The 24,661-nt window shown below is 35.1% G+C and overlaps 4 protein-coding genes across 7 annotated transcripts in view; 3 read left to right on the top strand and 1 right to left on the bottom strand.

Annotated features, from left to right (window-relative positions):
* Nucleotides 1-5,278, top strand: LOC128242822 (divergent protein kinase domain 1C-like). The gene is made up of 4 exons (XM_052960166.1): nt 1-106; nt 1,005-1,171; nt 1,450-2,361; nt 2,688-5,278. The coding sequence occupies exons 1-4, from the start codon at nt 100-102 to the stop codon at nt 2,898-2,900; spliced, it is 1,299 nt and encodes a 432-aa protein (XP_052816126.1). The 5' UTR covers nt 1-99; the 3' UTR covers nt 2,901-5,278.
* Nucleotides 5,279-6,581: 1,303 nt separating this feature from the next.
* Nucleotides 6,582-11,620, top strand: LOC128242819 (acanthoscurrin-1-like). Its single transcript, XM_052960165.1, has 2 exons — nt 6,582-9,803; nt 9,849-11,620. Exon 2 carries the CDS (start codon nt 9,855-9,857, stop codon nt 10,722-10,724), a length of 870 nt encoding a protein of 289 aa, XP_052816125.1. The 5' UTR covers nt 6,582-9,803; nt 9,849-9,854; the 3' UTR covers nt 10,725-11,620.
* A 55-nt stretch (nt 11,621-11,675) lies between these two features.
* LOC128242816 (kelch-like protein 26) lies at nt 11,676-22,846 on the bottom strand. Of its 2 annotated transcripts, none has more exons than XM_052960160.1 (5): nt 22,823-22,846; nt 20,777-20,936; nt 19,979-20,091; nt 18,560-18,662; nt 11,676-18,384 (listed from the first exon to the last, which is right to left on the bottom strand). In XM_052960160.1, exons 2-5 carry the CDS (start codon nt 20,883-20,885, stop codon nt 16,958-16,960), a joined length of 1,752 nt encoding a protein of 583 aa, XP_052816120.1. In that variant the 5' UTR covers nt 20,886-20,936; nt 22,823-22,846; the 3' UTR covers nt 11,676-16,957. The 2 variants fall into 2 exon arrangements, with proteins under 2 accessions (XP_052816120.1, XP_052816119.1); XM_052960159.1 differs by lacking the exon at nt 22,823-22,846 and adding an exon at nt 22,609-22,743 and having other exon boundaries at nt 11,677-18,384.
* A 60-nt stretch (nt 22,847-22,906) lies between these two features.
* Nucleotides 22,907-24,661, top strand: part of LOC128242818 (copine-3-like) — a 34,690-nt gene continuing 32,935 nt past the window's right edge. For 2 of the 3 annotated variants that reach the window (XM_052960163.1, XM_052960161.1), the window contains exon 1: nt 22,913-23,011. The gene's annotated coding sequence lies outside the window, so the exon portion shown is untranslated. Of the gene's footprint in view, nt 23,012-24,661 lie in introns of all 3 variants that reach the window. The other variant, XM_052960162.1, reaches the window with a different exon arrangement.

Below are 24,661 nucleotides of genomic sequence, written 5' to 3'. Positions count from 1 at the left end.
TTTAGTGAACCAGGAAGTAAACAAACACAGAAGGTTGGGTTGATACATTAAAAACAAACAGTCGCTTTAAACAAAAAAATAAGTCTGTTATGCGAACATATGAAAGGTAATAAGCGTGTGTTATATTTTATTGGTGCTTATTTGAGAAGAAGCGTATTCGACCTGTGGATGTCATTGTTTAAAAGTTCAATACTAGTTCAAGTGTTTTATACATGTACTGGTACAATTAGAATACACGTACTACATTGAGGATGACACTTGTACTTGTTCCTTGAGGTCAATAAAATTAATTCATTTTTCATAGGATTATATTATAAGGTTTAGTCCAGGAACATGTTCCTCCATGGCATTTAAATGATCTTTTCATGCACCAGTCAATTGTAACCGTGCATGGCCCCCCAGGTCCAGGGGTATACCGGGGCTAGCCGGGGAAATGGGCCGTGTATTTACCTTTCCGGTGGCTCTGCAGTGCCGGTTGAATGCGGTGGTTTTGTCTTTGCTCCAAATATAGTGGGGAATGGGCCTTACCTAGGGTCCCTGGGGTGCGGGGGCATTTGGCAGGGATTTTACCATCAGTTTGTTCCCACAGATCAGGGATTTTACCCGGGCTTAGCTAGACCAGAAGTCAAAGTCCCCGCTATTCCCCAGACCTGAGGAGGGGGGGGCGTGGTTACAATTGACTGGTGCATTATAATACAATTAACAGAAACGTTCGTATCACAAAAAAATAATAAAAAACATATTATGCTAGGGCAAGATTTAGCTTAGTATGACCCCATTATAGTATCACCTAAAGTGCTGGTTTGTTCACTTTTCTCCATGTAATGTATTATTCAAACAGACACTTTGATATTGTGTATAAGTGATTATATCCTTAATGCATCTAGGCACTCATGGATTAACACTGTCAATAAATAACATAAATCGACACCTAGAGATCAAGAAGCTGCATATCCTACCAGAAGTTCAATAATTTTATTGGCTTGAAACTATTTTTGTTCTAGGGAACATGTTCCGCTGGATGAGAAGGAAATGCAGAAGAATTTGCTCATGCAGATGCTGTCTTATTGTTACTGTCAGCTTGTTTGTGAGTGGTTATCTTCTTATGAGGCATATGATTGCTGAAATGACCTGCAAAGATGAAGAGTCAAAGGCTACACTTACAGATTTGGTAAGTGGTAACTTCCTCATGAGTGCACTTGATACAAAATAACTAAAATGACATTGAACATGCCGATACAAATAACGGACATTCATATTGAAAGTGATTATAAAAAAAATTCTGTTCGTTAAAGTTTGCATAAAGTACTCAAAGAAATCATTTCTTCCTTTCAAAAGTCTTCTCTATTTAAGACATACACAAATAGTAATACTCTCATTACATTACGCTGCATATTATTTTTGTAAATTATTGTAAAATAACAGAGATATTTCCCATTTGTTTTTCAGTGTAAGTTGTATCATGATGGAACAGTAGCAGGTTCACTTTGTCCGATGTTATGCAATGAAAAGAAGCTGCAATACAATTCATGTTTAAATTACCAAGGTGGAAAAATAGTTTTGCTTTTGGGCTGTGAAAATTGCAATAATGCGATGCCAAGTGGAACCTCAGTTGGTGCAAAATCTCAACTTGTCTTTAAGATGAAAGATACTCTTGAAAAGAGAGATACATTTGCATTGGATAATATTTATTCTAACAATAACAAAGATAAGAGACAAGCATATGTCCGCATGATCTCAGAAAGTGTTAGGAACAGTTACAATTTTAAGTTCTTCAAAAATATGTCTCATATCAGTGACATTATTTCATTCACTTGGGGAATGGATGCAAACAAATTCTTGGAAGAGAACAGACACAATGAAGACAAAGCCCAGGGCCTTAAAGCTCTTATTGACAGTGTTTGGTCACTTAGTGAGCAACACGAGTATTTAATGTATAAAATGCTTCAGGATAAGCCGTACATACCAAACATTTACGGAACTTGTGGACCAGGTTATTTTGTGGAATTCACTGAAACTTTAAAATGTTATGAAAAATCTTTCTCTTTAGACTGGAACAGTGATTGGAATCAACGAGCAAAGACTGCTGTGAAGTTAATTGACCTAGTCAAAGAACTAGATGAAAATTTACATCAAACTCTGCATGTCTGTGATGTTAAGCCAAATAATTTTGGTTTACGAGAGAACGGTGAAGTGACTCTCATAGATACAGATTGTGCCTTCTTTGAGAAGGACCTAGTACAACAGTTTAACTTTTCAAACTGCACCAAAAATGAAGACTGTGATTTCTTTGATTGTAAAGGATTATGCGATATATCTAAACAAAAGTGTTACACTTTGCGTGCAAATAATAACTTGCAGGTATTTAATTCTTATCTTATTAAGGGTAAAATATTTTGGGTCTGTTCTCATATATGGTAAGCAACTGATTTACAGCTGTGTAATTTCAGCTTTTTTCAATTTATTCCAATGCATTGAAACGTTCAAATTATGATGCAGAAAGGATTGAAACACTTGTGCAAAAAATGATGTACATAACATAACATTTAAACATAACAAGCCATAAGGAAGATATAATATCAATCTTGTGTTGCAACACCTATTTTTAAATGAGTAAAAGAAAAGGAATGATAAATTTACTATTTTCAAGTTTTACCTTCTCATAGAAATTAATGTTCTGTTTACAGACAATGTGCAGAAAAGTTTTCCTTGGCTTCTCCATGAAAATTCCCAGTGGTATTTTGCGCAACCCCCCTGACTTTATAAAGACAGAGTTCTACGAGTTGCTGACTAGCTGCGCTTTTCCAGGGACCACAAGGGACAGTGAAAGGGCCAAAACACCGTGGGAAACTGGAGAACGCTTAAAGTCTTTCTTGCAGAAACATGTCTCATATTCATAAGTTCATAGCAGATTTTGTGTGATGTATCATATTTAATTTAGCTGCGTTGTAAAACAGCAAGTTGACAGTGCAAGCTTATAGGACTATGCATGGACTTTTCTTTAAACATACTGGATGTCTTGGATTCAGTCTTGCATGGAAAGCTGCTTGGCTTGGAATAAACCCAAGAACTGTTGGTGTTCGGCAGCCACCTGAGCTACCAGTGGCCTTACCATTATCATATTATTAAGTAATAGAACATAATTTATTATGTAATATCTTAATAATTATGAAGGTGTAACAAGCCTTTTTTAGTCATTTAGATTTTATATAGCAGATTTTAATATATTTTAAGCAGCCAGAAAACAAAATCAAGATGTCATGTCTATTAACCTGAACAAATTAACCTTGGTAAATATTGAAGGTTGATAGGCAATTTCTTTGGCCGCAAATGTTAAAACTACATGTATTAATTTCTTCATGGTTTTTAACATCGACAGTGTTATTAAATCATGTTATAAAGCTTAGGCTTCTAAATGTTTGTTCTTATCCTCGAATATTGAAGGTATTGCCATTTCTAGAGATTTGGTGGGAATGGAAGTTATGTCATTGTGTTTGTTTGGTCCACCTCTCAATCCTCACCTGCCTTCTTTTTGCCCCCACATCCTTGTTTTGGCTGGTCATCCCAGTGTCTGGCTGTACTTTAGAAGGGTCCTTGACTGTTGGGGTACTAACAGGGTGCCCACTAGGTTTCCCTAGATTTGCATGGGTCTGGTTCCAATTAAAAGTGGATTGAAGCTGATTATCTTTTAGTCCCTCCCCTGGTACAGCTAACCCCAGGATATTTTTTTTAATCAACTGTTTGACCAGGCATCAATCCTAGTAGTACTTTAGATGGCCATTCTGTTGGTATCTTTGCCCTTCAGAAGCATCCTACTTTTCCATGATTTTCATGAATTTGCTATCCAGATCCGTAATTGAACCTGGGTCCACTCATATGCTTGTCCAGTGTCTTTCTTCTAGACCAACTATATCCACCCAAGTGGTTTCATTGTGAACAATAATCTAAGCTTGGAGATATTTTTATGAAACTTGGCAACAAGTTTAATATTTACATAAAAAATGATCTGATAATGACTAAATGTTAAGCCAGATCTTTCAATGCATAGTCTTTCAGTGTGTTTTAGCTTTTATATTTATTTTCCCATTATCAAACTACATTTTTCTAATACATAATTGCTAGGGAGACAAATAATTTTTTACCAGTCTGCCAGTTGGTATGTCTCACTTCGTTTCCGCTAAATAACTATACAACGCTTGGACCCAAAAACTTCATACTTGTTATGCAGGTTAGTCATAACCAGTAGATGACCCCTATGACCCCTATTGATTTTGAGATCAGAAGGTCAAAGGTCATGGTCAGTTGGTCACGGTGACCTTGAACTTGAGGTGAAAAAATGGTTTCCACTCAATAACTTTAGAACACTTGCACAAAGAATTGCCATATTTGGTATGCCAGTTTGTCATGACTAGTAGATAACCCTGCATTGATTTTGGGATCAGTAGGTCAAGGCTGCAGTGACCTTGAGTTGAAAAAACAGTTTCCTTTCAATAACTTAAGAATGCTTGAAACCAGAAATACTTACTTGATATGTCAGTTGGTCATGACTAGTTGATGACCCGCAGTGATTTTGGGATCAGTAGGTCAAGGCTGCAGTGACCTTGAGTTGAAAAAACAGTTTCCTTTCAATAACTTAAGAATGCTTGCAACCAGAAACTTCATACTTGATATGCCAGTTGGTCATGACTAGTTGATGACCCCTTTAGATTTTGGGATCAGAAGGTGAAAGGTCAAGGTCAAAGTGAGGTATTTTTGCTTAAAACATGGCACAAATGTTAACCAGTAGCATGTTGCCTGAAGAATGCCTGCAAAACAATATGAGTTCAGTATTCATAAAAACAAATTTGATATTTAATCCAACAACCTTACACAAAAGCGTTCATTAATTTCTATTCTGTGCCAACAAAGCTCCGGTCTTGACATAGGCAAGCATATAGAACATAAACAGTTACCATTGTCCATCTATTTGATCTAATTGTTCAATTTGTTCTAACTTTTGCGCTTATTGAAAACTGTTTTTGTCGCATTGCCGAATGTTTTGTTGACTCTTCTTTTATGAATGAATTATTTTAATTGAGAATTGCTTTTAAAGTATTCTGCATTATTTAAACAAATAGAAAACATGCTTTTTGAAGAATACTGTGTTAAAATTGTTTTATTACATTATGTTTGAATTAATTTTATATTTTGTAATAAACACAAAATGATTGAAGGTTGCTTTCTCAACTTATTGACTAGAATTGACTTTTAAATAAAATGGAAATATTACCTACAGAAAAATAAAGGTCAACTTCAGACCACAAATTGTCTTTACTGTCTTTCCCATCATTCATAAATGCCCCAGGTTAACTTGATGAATTTCAATTAACAGTAGTTATTCATTTTATCATTTTCTTTTTCCTTTCAGTAGAATAATCCATGAGTCATAATTGTATTTCTCAATTATATCAATCAATTAAAGCAGGTGCCATATTTCAAGTTAAAAAGGTTTCAGGCGGATTGTTTTATTTTTTAGTAATGTCACAAATACTCCCTATAGTAGCTTGACAAGAGTTTTTTTCAAAATAACCACTGCAGCATGGTACATACCACAGGAATTTGGCTCATTGTACAAGCCTAAATTGCCTACAACTGCTATCCATATAATAAAGGCATTATATGTCCTAAGTTGTGTTTACTATCTCATAACATGTCCCAAATATGATTTAGTTTCACTTTTTTGACACATACATTGATACGCTGAGCCAAAACGTCTAGCAAGTTTGAACCTTCATGCTGTTCAGATCGTGTAAATCTTCTGCTTTGAAACTCAATTTGATTGTAATGGTTGATGTCTTTATCGACTGTGCAACACTCATGCCCGATTTAATAAACAAGAAAGCAATTTATTTTATGCAAATTTAATTTGCAAATGTCAGCTTTAACAATAAGGGAGATAACAATGTTGGGCAGTTAAACATAGCTGCTGTGTTTGTTGAACTTGGTGGGGAATGTTTAATGTGGTAAACTACTAACAGCATCAACTATACTGGCTACTGAAACTGCACTCAGGAAAATATGCCCATCAAAGACAGGCTGTTCACTTAAATATGCATAATGAGTATCAAGATAATTTTTTACATGAAGCTTGGGACTTAAGGGAGCTAGACACCAGATGGTCCTAAAATTGGCAAAAACATTATTTCCACAAGACAAACCTCGAATTGTCAATACAAGCAAGTAAAAGGCCGATAATAATCATTTCACATGATTAAAAGAATTGAAACAAAACCACACCAAAACTGCGAAAGATACATGTATCATAAGTTATATGATACATAAGTTAGTAAGATTCAATTTTATGTAAGTTTGTGACAATTTTCGTTTTTCTTGCAATAGTATCATTTGGTGTCTAGTCCCTTTAAAATACAAGTATATATACATTGAAAAACAACAATGCCTGAATAGATGTAACCCTGAATTTACATTACTAGTTTTTCCAATGCTGGTACAAATAAAAAGTTATACTTATCTTATTGAAATGCACGTAACAGACCAATGATTCAGTTATTTCTGAAGTTACATTTTGTACATTTGTCTATTAAAACGGTTGTACCAGAGAATTAGCTGGGGAAAACCAGAATGTTTATAATTCCGGACTTCAACTATTGATCTTGACACTTTTTAAGCCTCTATTATTACAGCGACAACAGAAACACTACAGTTGGCATACATTTTACCATTTACATTTCGAGGGCTCAACGCAATAGTGTCGTAACTCCATTTTTTTCACAAAATGATGTTTTTGCATTTTTCACATGCTTTAACAGTTTTACATCTGTCATAAAAATATTTTTGAAAAATATTGATTTTTAAGTACTTAAAATGAAAACTTGTCCAAAAGTAGTATCTTAAATTGACTATTTTCATGTATGCAACACTGTCGTAACTTGAGTTACATACAGTGTTGCACTGAAAACTATGCAAAGTTCGATTAAAAAAAATATGCAACACTGTAGTAACTCAGTGAATTTCAATAAAATGATGTCATAATAATGATGCCATAGTGCTGTGATTTCACTTTTCTTAGAAAAGAAAACAACAACAGTAAACATATACATGTACATGTTAAAAATGATGAAATCCAAGTAATTTTGAAGATTTATTTGCACCACATCTGAAGATTACAGGTGTTTTTGTTTGTTCTGTTTTTTAAATACTTATGAAATATTCCTTATCCTAGTTATGAATTGTAACTTGTGCTTATAAAAGTTAAATGATTACCTTAACCCTTACCATGCTGCAATGTTGTAAGTGTAATTCAGTGCTCACTGCTGAGTTGTTTTGAGTGAATGTTAAATATATCACCCATTGACTTTAAAAGGTTACCATTCATATGATCCTTGTTCTACAGCATTCAAACTTTCAGAAAGTGTTATGAAACATTAAGTTTTTTTTAAGATGTTTGTTTTAGAATTTGAGTCCATAGTTATTTTATGCACTGATATGGTAACTTGCTCTAAAATTGGAAGTGGAAATGGATTTGGTGAGCTTCGTATGGTAATTATTACGGTCCGAAAATATCCGGACTTAGCACGGATCGGGTTACACACTACTAAGTCCGATTATATTCGGACCCCGCACGGTAAGGGTTTTAATATTTGATATTCTGAGGCGATATAAGTTATTGCAGTAGCATCTTAAGTGAATTAAGTCTTATCCTAATAAAACTGACTTTTTCCATAACTTACTTATCAAACTTATTGGATATTTATGGTAGCATTTTGATAAATAAATGAGTCTTACTAATACTTCTATACCATACTAGTTAAAATAGCTTGCATTTTTAATGTGGTATTGCAAATCTAATATTTGTAGAAAAAAAAGACTTAAGGCAAAATATTGTCAAAATGGTTGGGAATCAAATAATGCTGATTCAAATGCAGTTCTTGTCAGTTTTTTTTGTAATCAATCTTTAAATTTCACATCATGCTCCAAGCAAAAGCTACCTAAGACATCAAGGAAGCGAAGTGTTTTGTAGCAGAAGGAGACAATGTGTACAGGATTTGAATTTAACTTTGAGGAGCACTCGCAAAATTTTGCGAGTGCTTTTTGAGGCAACTTGCAAAATGAAAAATGAACTTGCAATTTGATTATTTGCTTTATTCCCTTGTAATATTGTCTAATTTAAGTAGAAATTTACACCTAAGACAAATTATGAATATTAAAACGTATCAATCTTGAGTAACTCAACTACTAGAACTTGTTTATGGCTTTTTCTTTTTGGGGAGTACGGAAAGACTCATCAGATGCTAGACGCTTTTTGATTACAAAGCTGTCCAATAATTTGACATTGTTCACTTTGTATATTTACCCTCACCATCGGGTAATATCCATTCGACAAGCACGGTACAGATTTCATTAAATCTATAAGTATTAAAAGCAACAACATTATAAATTTTAATAAATGATAGAAACAGTAAAATTAAATTAGCGAGGATGTTCTGGACCATGAAATATATCGATCGACGAAGTCTATTGACTTTGGCAGTTCGGCGGAAATATATCAAAGGTTGATGGGGTTTACATATAGTGCGCGATGATTACGTCATTTGTATTCACTTTGTATTATGCACGCCTCGGAAAGATTCGAGATAAAACTCGGCCTTTTCCGTATATGTTCTATTTTTGAAAACTTACTAGAGCGTGACTCCGTACTATCTTTTTTATACTGGTAGTGTAAACATGCCACTTATAGGGTGTTTACACTCGACTACGCAGCGGAATTAAGTTCATATTTATTCTACTCTATTTTTAACATTTTGTGGTCTAGAAAAAGCCACTCGCAGAATTTTGCGAGCTTGAATAAAAGTCACTCGCAATTTGCAAATGTCGCTCGCATTTTGCGAGTATGCGAGTCTAAATTCGAACCCTGTGTGTAGCAAATTTGGTGTGCGCATTAGTAACATCCTATACATTTCAACCAACAAACTGGAATGAGGAAACGATGGATGAAACTTTATTTAGGGGTGACAAACTTATAGCGGTCAATTTGAAAAGGCCATACTGGTCAACAGATGATATTCCTGATGTTCTGGACTTCGTTAACATTAACAGAGTCATGGCTCAGGAAGTGTCAGATGTATCAGACATCAGCAGTGAAGAATGTGGTTGTTTAGATGATGAGGACACAGACAGCTACATTTTAGATTACTTGTTTCAAAATTAGGCAATGACAGACTTAAATAACATTTCAGAATTACTTCAAACATTTGATTTGAATACTTGAAGAGATGCTTGTGAAAATAATATAAATGTTTGTGAAAGCATGTATGATGATGATGATCCAGTTTACATCATGAATGACAGCATTGATGGGCAATGATATGATGGTAATGTTGAGAGTTATGATGTTGAAGGGAGTGGTATGGATAGTAATGTTGTTGATGGGAATAATGTTAGTTGGGATGCTGTGATGGGGCTGATGGCAATGATGTTGATGGGGGAGATGTTAATGGTTATGATGCTGATGTGGTTGTTGGCAATGGTGTTGATGGGATTGATGCAAATGGTTATGATGCTGATGTGGTTGATGGAAAGGGGGGAGGTCTTAATGGTTATGATGCTGATGTGGTTGGTGGCAATGATGTAAAGGGGGGAAGTCTTAATGGTTATGATGCTGATGTGGTTGGTGGCAATGATGTAAAGGGGGGAGGTCTTAATGGTTATGATGCTGATGTGGTTGGTGGCAATGATTTAAAGGGGGGAAGGTCTTAATGGTTATGATGCTGATGTGGTTGATGGCAATGATGTAAAGGGGGGAGGTCATAATGCTGATGTGGTTGATGGCAATGATGTAAAGGGGGGAGGTCTTAATGGTTATGATGCTGATGTGGTTGATGGAAATGATGTTGATGGGGAAGATGGTAATGGTCATGATGCTGATGTGGTTGATGGCAATGCTATTGATGGGGAAAAATATTAATGGATATGATGCTGATGTGTTTGGTGGGAATGCTGTTTATGGGGTTGATGGCAATGATGCTGATGGGGGAGATGAGAATGGTTATGATGCTGATGGTGTTGATGGCAATGCTGTTGATGGGGGAGTTGATAATGGTTATGATGCTGATGTGGTTGATGGCAATGAAGTTGACAGGGGAGGTTATAATGGTTATGATGCTGATGTGGTTGATGGCAATGATGTTGACTGGGGAGGTGGTAATGGTTATGATGCTGATGGTGTTGATGGCAATGCTGTTGATGGGGGAGGTGTTAATGGTTATGATGCTGAGGATGTGGATGGCAATGGTGTTGACGGGGAAGGTGTTAATGGTTATGATGCTGATGGTGTTGGTGGCAATGATGTTGATGGGGGAGATGTTAATGGTTATAATGCTGATGTGGTTGGTGGAAATTATGCTGATGGGGGAGATGTTTATGGTTATGATGCTGGTGGTGTTGGTGGCAATGATGTTGATAGGGAAGATGTGAATGGTTATAATGCTGATGTGGTTAATGGAAATGATGCTGATGGGGGAACTGTTAATGGTTTTGATTCTCACGTGGTTGATGGCAATGCTGTTGATGGGGGAGATGTTAATGGCTATGATGCTCATGTGGTTGATGGCAATGATGTTGATGGGGGAGATGTTAATGGTTATGATGCTCATGTGGTTGATGGCAATGATGTTGATGGGGGTAATGCTGCTTTGACTAAAACATATTTTCTGGCAATGACCTAAAGTGTTTTTGAACCAGTTGAGTAGAGCTCACAGGACAAGTGAACTTGTGTATATTAATAAGAACTTCCCCTTTATGGAAACAAACCATTTATTTGAAAACAATGGTCAATATTGTCATTTTTTTATGATATTTTCAAAAACATTTTTGCTGATTTTTTTAAAAGAAATTTTATTGGACAGTCAGATGGAATTATCAAGAAATTTGCCAATTTTTGTCTGTTATATGGGAATGATTGTTTTAAAGTAAAGCATATAAAATGAAAGTATTTCAAAATTGAAGGACAGTATTGAAAGTGTGCTTAGCTTTGCGAAAATGATGTTAATTAGAGCTGTTTTTGAATTTATGTTTAAATCATGTATCTATTCTTTGTTAAAGCTTTAAATAAACATTGTTGTTAAATTTGAGATACAGGATGAACAAAATCTTGTTGTGAAAATTAAATACTTGAGTGATTAAATGTTCAAAAGTAATACAGTCATGTTGTGTTATTTCCTGATTTATGCTTCATTGTTTTATGGCTCAAAGAGTCTGACCCTTTCCCATACTTAAGTGTAAAGTTAGACCTCTATTCAACTCAAATAACGAGCATTTTCAATCACGATGCACTACGGGTTGTAATAATTATCATAATTATATAAAAGTTGTCCATTAGCGTTTAGTTATTAACCATATTTCTAATTAATAATGACAAAAATAAAAAGTGCTACAGTGTTGCATAAATATATTTTCTCAAATTGAAATAATATCAGGTGGAAAACTGTCGTAAGTCAAGTTACGACACTGTTGCATAAATATATTCTTTGATGAAATCTGACTTTTGAGGTGGAAAACTGTAGTAAGTCAATTTTTCATCAAAATCATCTTTTGTGTTCAATGTTTGAAGATAATATATTTTTTGGTTTAAAACTATCATACAGTACAACATTGTTATGTTCAAATACTTTAAATATATCCAACACAAATAAATTAAGAAAGTTTTTTCCTTCTCCTGAACAATTTTGAAAAATGGAGTTACGACAGTATTGCGTTGAGCCCTCGATTTATACAGTGGTTCTAACAGCTGATAATTGTCAATACTGAACAATAGCTGAGGGTCTGTTTGAGTATGAGGGATTCATTCCTAAAGCCAGGTAAAGGGGTTATGACCCCTTTTGAAATTGTTTCCAAATTCATTAACAATATATTCATTTCAAGGTACTTTCTACTTTTTTTTATTACAAATGTCCCAGCTAAAAACAAGCTCTAAAACTGTACAATAATTCTCAATCCTGATTTTAGGATTAATCCTGAACTTCAGAACCCCTGATTATACAAGAGATGTTTGTCAAACATTATGCCCCCCCTGAGCGCCATGTTGTCAGGATTATATGGACAATTGAATGAAATATGCATGGACCAAAATGACAGCTGATTTGTTGCCGTTAAGGCAGTTTTAACATTATGACCATTAAAGTGTGAGGATAGAGTGTGTTATGACCATGACCTTTGACTCTATGAACTCAAAATCCAGAGTCATCAGCTGGTCACCAGAAACCTAAATGTCAAGTTCGAGGGCCATGGGTGCAGGCATTGTCAAGTTATCACACAGACAATTTTTTTTCGTTCAAGGTCACTGTGACCTTGACCTTTGACCCAATGACCCCTTAAATCATAAGGGGTCATCTACAAGTCAGATGCAACTCCAAGTCAAGTTTGAAGGCCATGGGTTCAGGCATTGTTGAGTTATCACTCGGATAACCTTTTACCATTCCAGGTCACTGTGACCTTGATCTTTAGCCCAATGACCCCTAAAATCAATAGGGACCATCTTCTGGCCAGGCCCAACCTCCAAGTCAAGTTTGAGGGCCATGGGTGCAGGCATTGTCGAGTTATCACTGGGACAACCTCTTACCATTCCAGGTCACTGTGACCTTGACCTTTGGCCAGATGACCCCCAAAAACAAAAGGGGTCATCTCCTGGGCAGGCCAATTCTCCAAGTCAAGTTTGAGGGCCATGGGTTCAGGCATTGTCGAGTTATCACTCGGACAACCTTTTACCATTCAAGGTGACTGTGACCTTGACCTTTGGCCAGATGACCCCCAAAAACAAAAGGGGTCATGTACTGGTCAGGCCCAATTTCAAGTCAAGTTTGAGGGCCATGGGTGCAGGCATTGTCAAGTTATCACACGGAAAACCTTTAACCATTCAAGGTGACTGTGACCTTGACCTTTGGCCCGATGACCCCCAAAAACAATAGGGGTCTTCTACTGGTCAGGCCCAACCTCCAATTCAATTATGAGGGCCATGGGTGCAGGCATGTCGATTATCACTCTGACAACCTTTTACCATTCAAGGTCACTGTAACCTTGACCTTTGGCCCGATGACCCCCAAAAACAATAAGGGTCATCTACTGGTCAGGCCCAACCTCCAATTCAATTATGAGGGCCATGGGTGCCCGCATTGTTGAGTTATCACTCGGACAACCTTTTACCATTCAAGGTCACTGTGAACTTGTCCTTTGACCCGATGAGCCCCAAAAACAATAGGGGTCAGCTACTGGTCAGGCCCAACCTCCAAGTCAAGTTTGAGGGCCATGGGTGCAGGCATTGTCAAGTTATCACTCGGACGACCTTTTACCATTCAAGGTCACTGTGACCTTGACCTTTGGCCTGATGACCCCCAAAACAATAGGGGTCATCTACTGGTCAGGCCCAACCTCCATGTCAAGTTTGAGGGCCATGGGTGCAGGCATTGTTGAGTTATCACTCAGACAAGCTTTAAAATTATTTTACCATTAAAGGTCACTGTGACCTTGACCTTTGACCCGATGACCCCCAAAATCAATAGGGGTCATCTACTGGTCAGGCCCAACCTTCATGTGAAATTTGATGACCATACGTTCAGGAATTGTTGAGTTATCACTCGGACAAGCTTTGGTCTACCGACGGACCGACATGCCTGTGCAAAGCAATATACCCCTCTTCTTCGAAGGGGGGCATAATAATGTAATGTCATCATACAAACTATAAGTGTCAACTAACATTACAGCACAAGTTCATACTGTATTGCTCATAAAGGTATGATGTCCAAGTAAAGAAAAGTGTAATTAATATCCATTTCAGCAAACAATACAGCAGTGACATGAAGCATCTCTGGTCCAAGTTTTAAAAAAAATATTTACTTAACAATTCATTCAACTCATTCATTACCGTAACCACAGCTTGGCATGGTTAAAAGGAAGTGTTTTTACTTTTTTTGTCCCATCAATTATTTTTATATAAATGTGTGGTTATTATTTTGAAGAAAGTTACTTTTATAGCAAGAAAAGTAATTGAATAATTACTCAAAAATTTTAAGTTCTGGATTGGTTTATACATTAATGACCTCCTACAAAAGAGAAAATCAGAAGTTTGGCAAGAATAAGTTCCTCTGCTTTTACCTTTCACCAGTATACAGCGTTTTAAAAACTTTCCAAGTTAAGTAAATACTTGAGATATTTCAAGAAACTGGACTAGATCTATATAACTTATCCCTGACTTACACTGACACAAACATTTTTTTCATTATATGCCTAAAAGCAGCATTTAAAACACACTTTAATACACTTAAAGGATTTTAAAAAAAAACCCGCACTAAACTGTATGCGTAGGTAACATCGTTGCAGAAATGACTTGATTGATATTGTGTCCCAGCCGTGTAAGCGCTGATTCTTGATTTTGATAGTAAAACGTACTTGATGTTCAAAACAGTGTAAAAGATGAAATAGATATTTTCTCTGTTTGAAACAGTGAAATATAATTGTGATTTTACATATCAACCACCAGAAATCATATAATGAAGCAATCAAGCGCACAAAAATTATGGATAGTTGCACCAAAATTTGTATTCACTTTTGGTGTTCATGAAGTGAAATATATTGCTATATTACACAGAAACAAACAATTAACCTTTTTTATTTAATGCCTAAAATTGGAATTAAAGGTCATTTTTTCTACATTTTTTTTAAAGGAGTTAGCCAGTTTGAATGCACACTTAACGTCAATTTGAATTCAATTTAAAACAGTGAAATATCAATTTTATTTCACTGATGAATCTCTATAAACCACCGGATTACATAAAATAATAATAATAACTGGTATCCATGACTAAAGTTGCGTCAATTTTACAAAAAATACAATATTTAGCAGGAAAGAGGAAGCAGAAACATCCAACATTACAGAAAATATGCCGCATGCAAAATAATACATGTTACATAGTTAATATTTGCTGCGAGTAAAAAACAATTAAACAAATTATGTAAAACAATAAGGTCATTATTGAGTATCTGTTTTGAAACTTGTAAAACTTCTTGTAAACAGGAAATGGTCCATTTCTTATGATTTCTATATACTAATGTCACAGGGTCAATTGTTGCCTATATCACTTGAAATGCTTAAACAAACCCTCCTTTCACAATCTACTAATATAAGTTTACATCAGCTAGATTCAGCTCTACAGCAATGTATGGCACAAGCCACTTGCTTATTAAACTATCATAAATAAGTAATGTGGAAATTTGATAATAATATTTTTTTAAATTTACTTTATGTTTCAGCATTGTAACAGATATACAAAATAATTGACACCGTGACAAATTGATAATAATATTTTTATGTATGATGTTTTGGTATGGTAATAAAATGAATTTAATTATTCAGCAAAGAATTCTTGATTGATACTATAATTATATCGCAAAATATTGTATATCAACACAAATAAACCTCAAAAAGTAATAAATAACAAGAGTGCTGTGGAGTGAAAGCTAACGTTCATTGTTTGTGTTTTTACCAGTCTAATATAAGACTGTTTTTACCAGTCTAATATAAGACTGTTTTTACCAGTCTTACATAAGACTGTTTTTACCAGTCTAATATAAGGGGCATAACCTGACAATTATCGAAGCCTGATTTATGGGCCCTCCTTAACATTAGCTATGGAAAATTGTATACCAAGATTCATTTCTGTTATGGCCAAGTTTGAAGTTTTTGCACAACAGCGCCAACACTGATAACGACACCAAGGCTATCACAATATCTCATCTTTTTTTCCCTTGAATAACAGATGCTCTAATAACGCCATTCATTCATAGGGAAAATATTCAGTGAGAAACATAAGAATTACCAAACACTCCAATGATGACCGTAGGGTTAAGATGGAGGGAAAAAAACTTTAACCAAAACAAATCAAACATTGATATAGTTCAAAGAAAAACAGAAAAAAACAAACAAACTTTGAAAATCAATATACAAAATTATTTCAGGTAGAAACAAGCAGATATACCTTCAGCTGCTTAACTTATATTATTATAAGTTCTCCTGAAAATGATCTTAGATCTGCCACATAGTAGGAGGTGGTTTCATCAATAATCGTAGGAGCAAATGCAACACTAGATGAGATTTTCAACAGTTAACATGCGTTCATAATCACAAACATCTTGATTTCGAGTTTGAAACTGATCAGACTCGGAAAAGCAAATTTTTGATTTTGCTGTAAAAATGCTACTACAGCAGCAAAGATAGTAAAAATTACTTTATCTTTGACAAATAATATGTTCTACATTCAGACTCATATCTTTTGTCAAAATGAGCTACATGTACATTATAGTTGTGTTGAAACATTTAAGAATTTAGTTTTCTGAGCCTGAGTCAGAAACTTGGACTCAGGACATTCATGAACATGGACCCTGCACAGTTGTAAGTCTCTCTCCTACGAGTCTTGATCAATTCCCCCCTAGTACATTCCCTTTTGACTAGGCAGTTTAAAACTATTTAATATAACTAAGGCAAAACGTATGTCTCACATTTCTAAATAAACCTTGAGAAGCTAGAACAAAACAATGTCAAAAATAAATGCATGACATGCTGAATGACAATGTCTGTATCACACTTATTTTTTGTACAACCGGTGTTTTCTACATTTTCCATCATTATTCAACTGTTTACAAATTAGAGAAAAATAAATTTTAAAATAAAACTTTTGCTTCTCACAACTAACACAAACTAATAAACTCTTCAATTGCATCAAAAAATAAACGTAGTACTTTTATATACTTAAATCTTCAATTGGAATCAAAAGTGTAGCACTTATTTTTACTAACCCTTACATAATGTTTAACATTTTCAATAATTAAACTACTCCCCATAACAAAATGGTAGTGGAAAAACTTTTCCATAAATTACAGATCCTTGACTTATAAGCCATTTGGCTGGAGCTCACAAATACTGAGGCAATGTGAGCACACAGCACGCTCGACCATGTAACCGGGTAGAAAACTTCTCAACAATCTTAAGCTGCTCCGTGGCTGGTGTGAAGGATTGTACAATGTCTGAATAATAATGTTCTCCATTGATGCCTCCGACGATGTATATCTTGTCATCAATCAAGCAAGCCCCTGCTTCGCGAATATTCATAGTTTTTGTGCACACTGTCCACTGATCTTTTGAAGGCGTGTAATACTCTATTGTTATCACCGGTACCGGAAAGCCCATGCTGTCTTCAATATTACCGCACATGCTAAAGATACGGAAATTCACTGTCACCATGTTGTGATTCAAGCGTGCATTGTTCATCGGAGAGCGCTTTTCCCAGAGGTCCATTCTGGGGTCGTACATCTCAAGGTCACTGCAGCAGCCATCAAACTTTTGTCCACCAGAGATGTACAATTTTCCGTCACACACTGCCCCGGCATGTCCATAAACAGAGTGATTCATGGACGCCTTCACCTCCCACTCATTTGAAGCAATATCGAACATTTCAACTGTACACATGACCAGGTTTTCATCCTGACCTGCTACTGCATATAGATTTTTGTCGTCTGCCAGTAAAACAAAGTCTTTTCGTGCCTCATTCATGGAAGTGAGCTCATACCATGTATCAAACCTCGGATCATACCTAAAACAGCGCGCTGTAGCTATTTCATTATTCTCGTTAAAATCATACTTCCCACCACATGCGTACATGAAATTATCCACTACCACAACCGCCGGATGATACAACTGGATTGTAGCATCGCGTAAAAAACCATGGTGCATGTTTGACAAGTTAAAGTACTCTAAATTTTCCCTGTGGCACATCACGAGACATTTCTCACTTGCCCTAACTTGAGTTCTTTTGCTCTGCAACAGGGGCTGTTTGCTCACAACTATATGGTAGTCCTTAGCTTCTGTCAACAATTCATGGCACTCGTTATTTTCGCGCATTAGGGGCACAGTACTCACTTTTTCCACCAGCTCTTCTCCTGACAGGAGAGGCAGTCGCACATTCTTCATCAACGCCGCTACAAACTGATCTCTGTCCTTTTTACCTTTCATCCATCGCACGACCAACTCAAATAGGTGATATTCTGATGCGATCTGTAACCGATTATCTTCCAGTAACTGAGCAAGTTGCCGATCGTTGAGTTTCTGATACTGTCCTGACTTTGCCATCATTTCGAACTGCTCAAGCATAAAGAGCTGAGCTTTTTTATAAGTTGCGTGCAGGGAATATAGTTCAGCCAAGTTTAGGACATCTACACAATTTTCTATGGTAAGGGAGGACTCGATGTATTTGCTACAGAGCTCTACCGCATCCGTCACTTGAAGGTGGGTGGCTGCAGACAACACTTCCTCTACATTTTCAACTGTCAACCCCATTATTCCTGTAAATATGATAAAACTTACATATATGGTACAATTAAGAGAACACAATCTGCAATTTAATCATTAATGGAATTAGAAAAATACGTAATTTCTAAAATTTACACATATTTTTTTCACTTTTTTGTAAATAAACCTCAAAGACTATAAAAAATATTTGTGAAAACAACCATTCACCTGTGTAGGCAAAGTCAATGACGACCTTCAACCCTTTGGCAGACACGCCCTTCAGGTCAACCTGACCTTCTCGGCTCTCCTTCATTTCCCCCGTCAACATCACCTGTAAACATGTTCAAATATAAGTCCATGGCAAAAATATGTACAGTTTAGTTTTAATTAATATCTTTGGTCATTTCATTATAAGACTGATTTTTGTTTCAAGTAGTTCTTTGGCTGGAGAAATAGACAGGTTTTGCAAACACTTATTGGAATATTTATATATACCATACATCAATGAACAAGGACATTAAATGTAATGATCTCGTACAAACAATTTAACTACTATTCAAAATCAATACATTCACATGTATATCAAACATCAATTTTGACTAATAAACCTCTAACTTCTTACTAAATAGTGCATTTATGGGGAAAATCAATTACTGATAACAAGATTGTAACCATTTATTTAATAGTAGGAAGCGCAAAGATATTAAATGATTGGCGAATGCTTAAAGATTTACTGTGGTCTACTATATATACCGCGCTTTATGCTAATTTCTTTCAAATTAAACTTGGTATCCTTCATAAGAACTATTGCTTTCGACATTTTTTCTGATTTCATCCTTGTTGGAACATTAAAACAATATTATTTATTGTGGCAAATCTTATCTGGGAGTAATAGTGCATCCTCAATGCTGAAATACAGAGGAGCTTAAAAGGCAATTTCCCAGTCTGAATTGGCAATTTATGGCCTGATCAGGAAACAAAACACCCATTTTTCAAATACCTGAATAGTTATTTAAATTATTCTGTGCATAAGAATATTGAGCCTACAGACAATCCAAAACCTCTGTCGTGTACAAGGAAGATAGATCTCAAATTCTACCTTAAAGCTTTAAGATACCGTACTTTTTAAATATTCCCAACAAAGGCCTGGCTCTTACTTCTCAAAATATCTTAAGGAAAATAAATCATATTAACTTGACTTGATAAACCAAAACATACTGGTAGTTTATAATAACAATCTTTAAAATAACTTTCTTAAAAGTTCTTAAACTATTTTAACAGAAGATACATTGTACACAGTTTATACCGAAAGAATATAAGTGATAAATTTTCTCTTTATTTCCTTTATAATGATTGTGAAGAAAGTTATATTAACTAATGCAAAGTCCCTCTTGTTGGCACGATGTTGCAAAAGAGTGTGATATTGTGTTGTAGGGAAAACTGAAGTACCCAAAGAAAACGCATTGTCTGACTTAGTGACCCACTAGGCCAAGGCCGGGAATCCAGCCCAAGACACATAGGGGAGTAGCAACTGTGTTAACTGTATAAGCTACTTAAGATATTTCAAGAAGTTGGGGCTGTATTTTCTGCAAAAAGGACATGCAGTAAATGTTATGTCCTCCTCTTAACCATCATTATGGACCTTACCTTAAAGTAGTCACTGCATGATGCCATCACAACCCTGTGAACCTTAAACGTCTGGCTTTCGGCAACAAGGACATAGTCACAGAATGTCTCCTCCTTGTGGAACTCCTGCAGACCTGATATTAAAAAATAAGAAAGGTACATGTACAGCATAAAAAAACGTGCAATTTTTTAACAGTTAGTGTTTCTTCTAGGCCATTTGCCCACGGTGCCATCTTGACTGCAAGAAGTGAGAAGTGCTCTATGCTGCCATAAGTGGGTCGCACCGCCCTTAGGCTGACAGAAGTGTGCCGTACTGCCCAATTTAAAGCTCTCCATCAGAATTAAAACAAAAACATATATTTTTCTTAATTGAAGAAGTTCAGTTTATAAAACTGAAATTTAGTATTGTTGGGGTTATAAGGAGATACCCTGATCAAGGACATGTCAGTGCCAATGCATTACTAACATGCCAAGGTAAGTAAGTAGAAGATGACATGTTAGATGTCCCAGGGTGCCCCTTTAGGAAAGTCATGCCTTAATTGTTCCCTTTTTAGAAATAACAACAACATGCTCTTTGTCAAACCTGGAAAAAACACCTGTTATACATGTATGATGACAGATGTGAAATAAATGTTACCCCAAACACATGTCTATTACTTTTCAAATAACATTAAAACTTTATAATTATATTTTTCTTTATTAAAATCATAATTTTAAAAATCTCCAACTTATTTCTAATGATCAATTACTCTGCTGCATAGGTGGTGACCATCAGCTGACCACTTGTTGATCAAGCTGGATGTTAAAACAATTCCTTACCTCTCATAAGTTTAATGGAATGGTTCTTGGCAACCAAGGCTCCTGCATTGCTGGGCCCAGGGTTAATGTCCTCGCGGACAGACGGCCTTTTTCGTGGAGAAACGGGCATGACTGCTTCTAAATGCCCTTTTCATTATCCATTAGATGATCTTCAATGTTTCTGGAATGTAAAATAATTGACAGCTTTATGAAAGAAAATGTTCTTCCAAAAAAAAAAAAATTATACCGGTAATATTCATCTTTCTTAGATGACTGTTTCAGCGTTGAATATGTGTTCATGATCTTTTTTGCATAAGGGCCCATATTATATACATGTGTTTCTAGATGAATCATGAACACAATAAAAACAATTCTCCCTTTTTACATGTGAATGTTTACATCAACAGCAGCTGGTATGAATAAACCCCTTCCTTCCCTCCACAATACCAGACCGACACGCAAATACAGACCCCAGTTCAACATTTTTATTCGAGTCAATACAATTTAAGGGGCGGCGGAGAAATAGAGGAAGCGGGCGGGGATAATTTTAAGTCACCTAATATTATTTAAAAAATTGATTGTTACTGACTTTTCTGTATCTTAGACAATTTTTTTTTCTTTTTCATATTGTTCAATTTGCTTTTCTCATTTGCCAAATTGAGAATCATGCAAACGGGTTCCATTTAATTTCTAATTAAACGCTACACAAAGTAAATTTCAAGATTATTAAAAGTCAAAATTATTTTAGTTTGTCCACTTTCTTCTCAATATCAAACTTAATGATAACTTATTTAAATCTACAAGTGGTTTTATGTACCACTTGGTAATTCTTAGTAGCTCTCCATGCTTCCTGAGTAGAAATTAAATTTAATGTAAATTATACAACGATGTTTAATATACAAGTATAAAGTTCTTAGCTCTAAGTATTTCTTAGCAGCTTTTAGCAGCACCCCACATGACTGTGTTTTGATATATTGTTGACCACACCCTTTAAATGGTTTTAAAGCACTGACTAACAATGGCACCACACAAAGTTGTCAATAAGAACATGTACCTTCATCATAATTTTGATGAAAGTTGATGAGGATATCCACTGGATATTTGAAAATGAAGACACCAAAAGCTTTTCCAATTTGTCCAATACACTATGTCAGGGCCCTGTTTCCACAAAGATCATCAAGGCTTAAGATTGTTAATTTCACAGTGGTTAGCGCACTCGCTTCTCACCTAGGCGACTCAGGTTTGATTCCTGGCCTGGGCGCATGCTAGTTTGGTTTGTGGTCACCAAGCGGTTACAAGTGGGTTTCTTCTGGTACTACAGTTTCCTCCACAACATAAAACCACCTTTCGCGTAAAATCATGCAAACGAGAGTGATTTATATAATGTTTTAATAACTTGTTTCACAATTGTTGTAAAATAAATATGTTTGAACTAAGATCATTAATTTCCAGGCTTAACCCTGTTTTTGGCGAAAACTGTGTTTCAATAATGTAAGGAAATTTATAGCAAAGGTTCTGACAAACTTTAAAAGTACCCTAGTCTTTTGAATTTTGTCAAATTTCATGTAATGTTCATGGCAATGCATTATATTGATGATATACAACTTAAAGTTTGTGCAAAATATATTTTGGCTAGTTGAACTGATTTATTATGGCTAGATGGGCAAATATGATCATCAAGTCACGGTTGGTGAGATTCTATTTTCAATTTGAAAGAATATCCACACTCATTAGATGCTGTTATGAAAACTAAGCAGATACTGATAATATTATCATGCATTGTGACATTTACAGCAATGAATCAATTATTTATAGGTCAATTATGCAAAATTCATCAATGTTTTCCCACTCACCTTGATATAAAGTGAAATTATTGAATATGACAACATGTTGTGGCCTTGACCATTTTTGTCTTGTGTTTACAACATGAGCGATTTCTCAAATAGGTAAATCAGCTGTTTAAATAATCAACATTCTTTTGTATTTTCTTAAATTATTCATTATAGGTTGATAAATTAAAACTTTATAATTGTTAATAATTCAAAATATATACTTTAATAATCATACCAAATTACTTATGTATATGCTGAGCATAATAATATACCCCTTCCCTATTTGTGACAATGGACTAGTTCAAACCGTTCTCTCTTTTATCAGGGGAAGTCACTCTCAATATCCAATTAGAAGTACAGGAAGAAAACAACTGGTAAAGGTAACATCCATTTTATCAAGATTAACCATCATTGATTTGAAAACGTAAGTGGTGTTTTTTCAATGATTTATAGATAATGAGTACATCAAGTGGTGCAAATATATATTTCTTAATTATTGCATACAGTTCTGTCACGGACCTATAAACCTATAGGTCCGTGGTTCTGTATAGACTGAACATGTCAAATACAAAATTTATATACAGGTCAGCTGTACTGTTGAGCACAGGGGTTTTGAGCACACTTCACTTTTGAACTTTCAAAAACACATACAGGAAGAATTGAATAAGCTTATAAGTTTATGATCCGAGGATGTGTTTCTGAATTATCACCAAGATAGCATAGTTGTAGAGGGTCACGGACACTACGGACCATGGACATTACGGACCAGACTTTACGGACCAGATTTAGGGACACTACGGACCTGATTTAGGGACATTACGGACCATCTTCAGAAACTTATGGACCATCATTTATAATGTTTTTAAACATTTGTTGTTTTTTTAAATTTATTCACTCATCGGTCTTAAATTGTTAATAAATACTTGATTATTAATATTAGTGCTCAGTATGACAATTATCTTTAATGTAACTGAAAAATCCCCAGAAATTCCAATGTTAAACATCAATGTATTTTTAATAAAATATTATTATAATTTGAATAATAATGAACGAAATATGTGTTTATCTTATAATTGTAAATGTGAATATTAATGTTTTCATATGTGATGGATTGCTTTCTGAAATAAACTTTGTATTGTCATATTTGTTTGTTTTCCGTTTCATCTGTTTTATTGAAAGTGAATAATAAAAAAAAAAAAATGTTTAAATCATGGTCCGTAAGATTCCGAAGATGGTCCGTAATGTCCCTAAATCTGGTCCGTAGTATCCCTAAATCTGATCCATAATGTCTGGTCCGTAATGTCCATGGTCCGTAGTGTCCGTAATTTGTTGTAGAGTGTTTGCTTCTTGTGTGGGAGATCAATATATGGTTAAGTCTCTGCCCGCAATCAACTGATCAATACTCGATTGAAGTCAATAAATAAAAAACTGAGTACCGGGTAGGATTAAAGGGAGAAGAATCCAAATGATAAAACAGGAGTCAGTATAAATATGCTGTCATCTGTTGATTTGATCGCTGATAACAATGATTTGATCGAAATCAACGCGCATTAAATGATTTACAACGGAGCGGTATCAAGTGAATACAGATGTACCTTCACAAAAATCGTCATTTCTTAATTAATAAAATGGCATTTTTTCAAATTATACACTGATATAAAGCTGAAGAAATTTAATACCTATAATTTAATATGAAATACTATCATACAAAAAACAATTGGCATTGAAACGTCGAGTTAAAACTGCCATTAAATGAGAATCATTAATAATTGACCGCCAGCGCAGGTTTAAAAATCAGGAGGTGTCTTCTGAAAATCGTCATACCCTTATCATTAAAAATGTTATTTTTGCTTTTTATACACTGATATAAAGCTAGGAACCTCATCTTCCATGTGATATTAATTATATCGTTACAAAAAAATTATTGGCAGTGATACAGCGAATTAAAAACAAAACATTAAGTGTTAATGCAACAATGGACCGATTACAGTGAAGGTGCTGGTTAATAAAAGAGCAATATAATAAACGTTTTTAAATTATTTTTATTAAGCTAATACCGATATTAAGATAAGAA

This window comes from Mya arenaria, chromosome 8 (assembly GCF_026914265.1).
Source record: "Mya arenaria isolate MELC-2E11 chromosome 8, ASM2691426v1".
In the NCBI taxonomy this organism is placed as follows: Eukaryota; Metazoa; Mollusca; class Bivalvia; order Myida; family Myidae; genus Mya; species Mya arenaria.
The sequence above is the reverse complement of the archived record's forward strand: the minus strand, read 5'-3'. Positions and strand labels throughout refer to the sequence as shown.

Bases quoted from the DNA above. Each gene is read 5' to 3' on its own strand.
- LOC128242822 (XM_052960166.1), top strand. The intron at 1,172-1,449 runs GTAAGTGGTAAC...TTTGTTTTTCAG, and splicing joins AGGCTACACTTACAGATTTG to TGTAAGTTGTATCATGATGG. The intron at 2,362-2,687 runs GTATTTAATTCT...TTCTGTTTACAG, and splicing joins GTGCAAATAATAACTTGCAG to ACAATGTGCAGAAAAGTTTT.
- LOC128242819 (XM_052960165.1), top strand. From the start codon at position 9,855: ATGGTTATGATGCTGATGTGGTTGATGGAAATGATGTTGATGGGGAAG.
- LOC128242816 (XM_052960160.1), bottom strand. From the start codon at position 20,885: ATGCCCGTTTCTCCACGAAAAAGGCCGTCTGTCCGCGAGGACATTAAC. The intron at 20,092-20,776 runs GTAAGGAATTGT...TTTTAATATCAG, and splicing joins TTCCATTAAACTTATGAGAG to GTCTGCAGGAGTTCCACAAG. The intron at 18,663-19,978 runs GTAAGGTCCATA...ACATGTTTACAG, and splicing joins CATGCAGTGACTACTTTAAG to GTGATGTTGACGGGGGAAAT.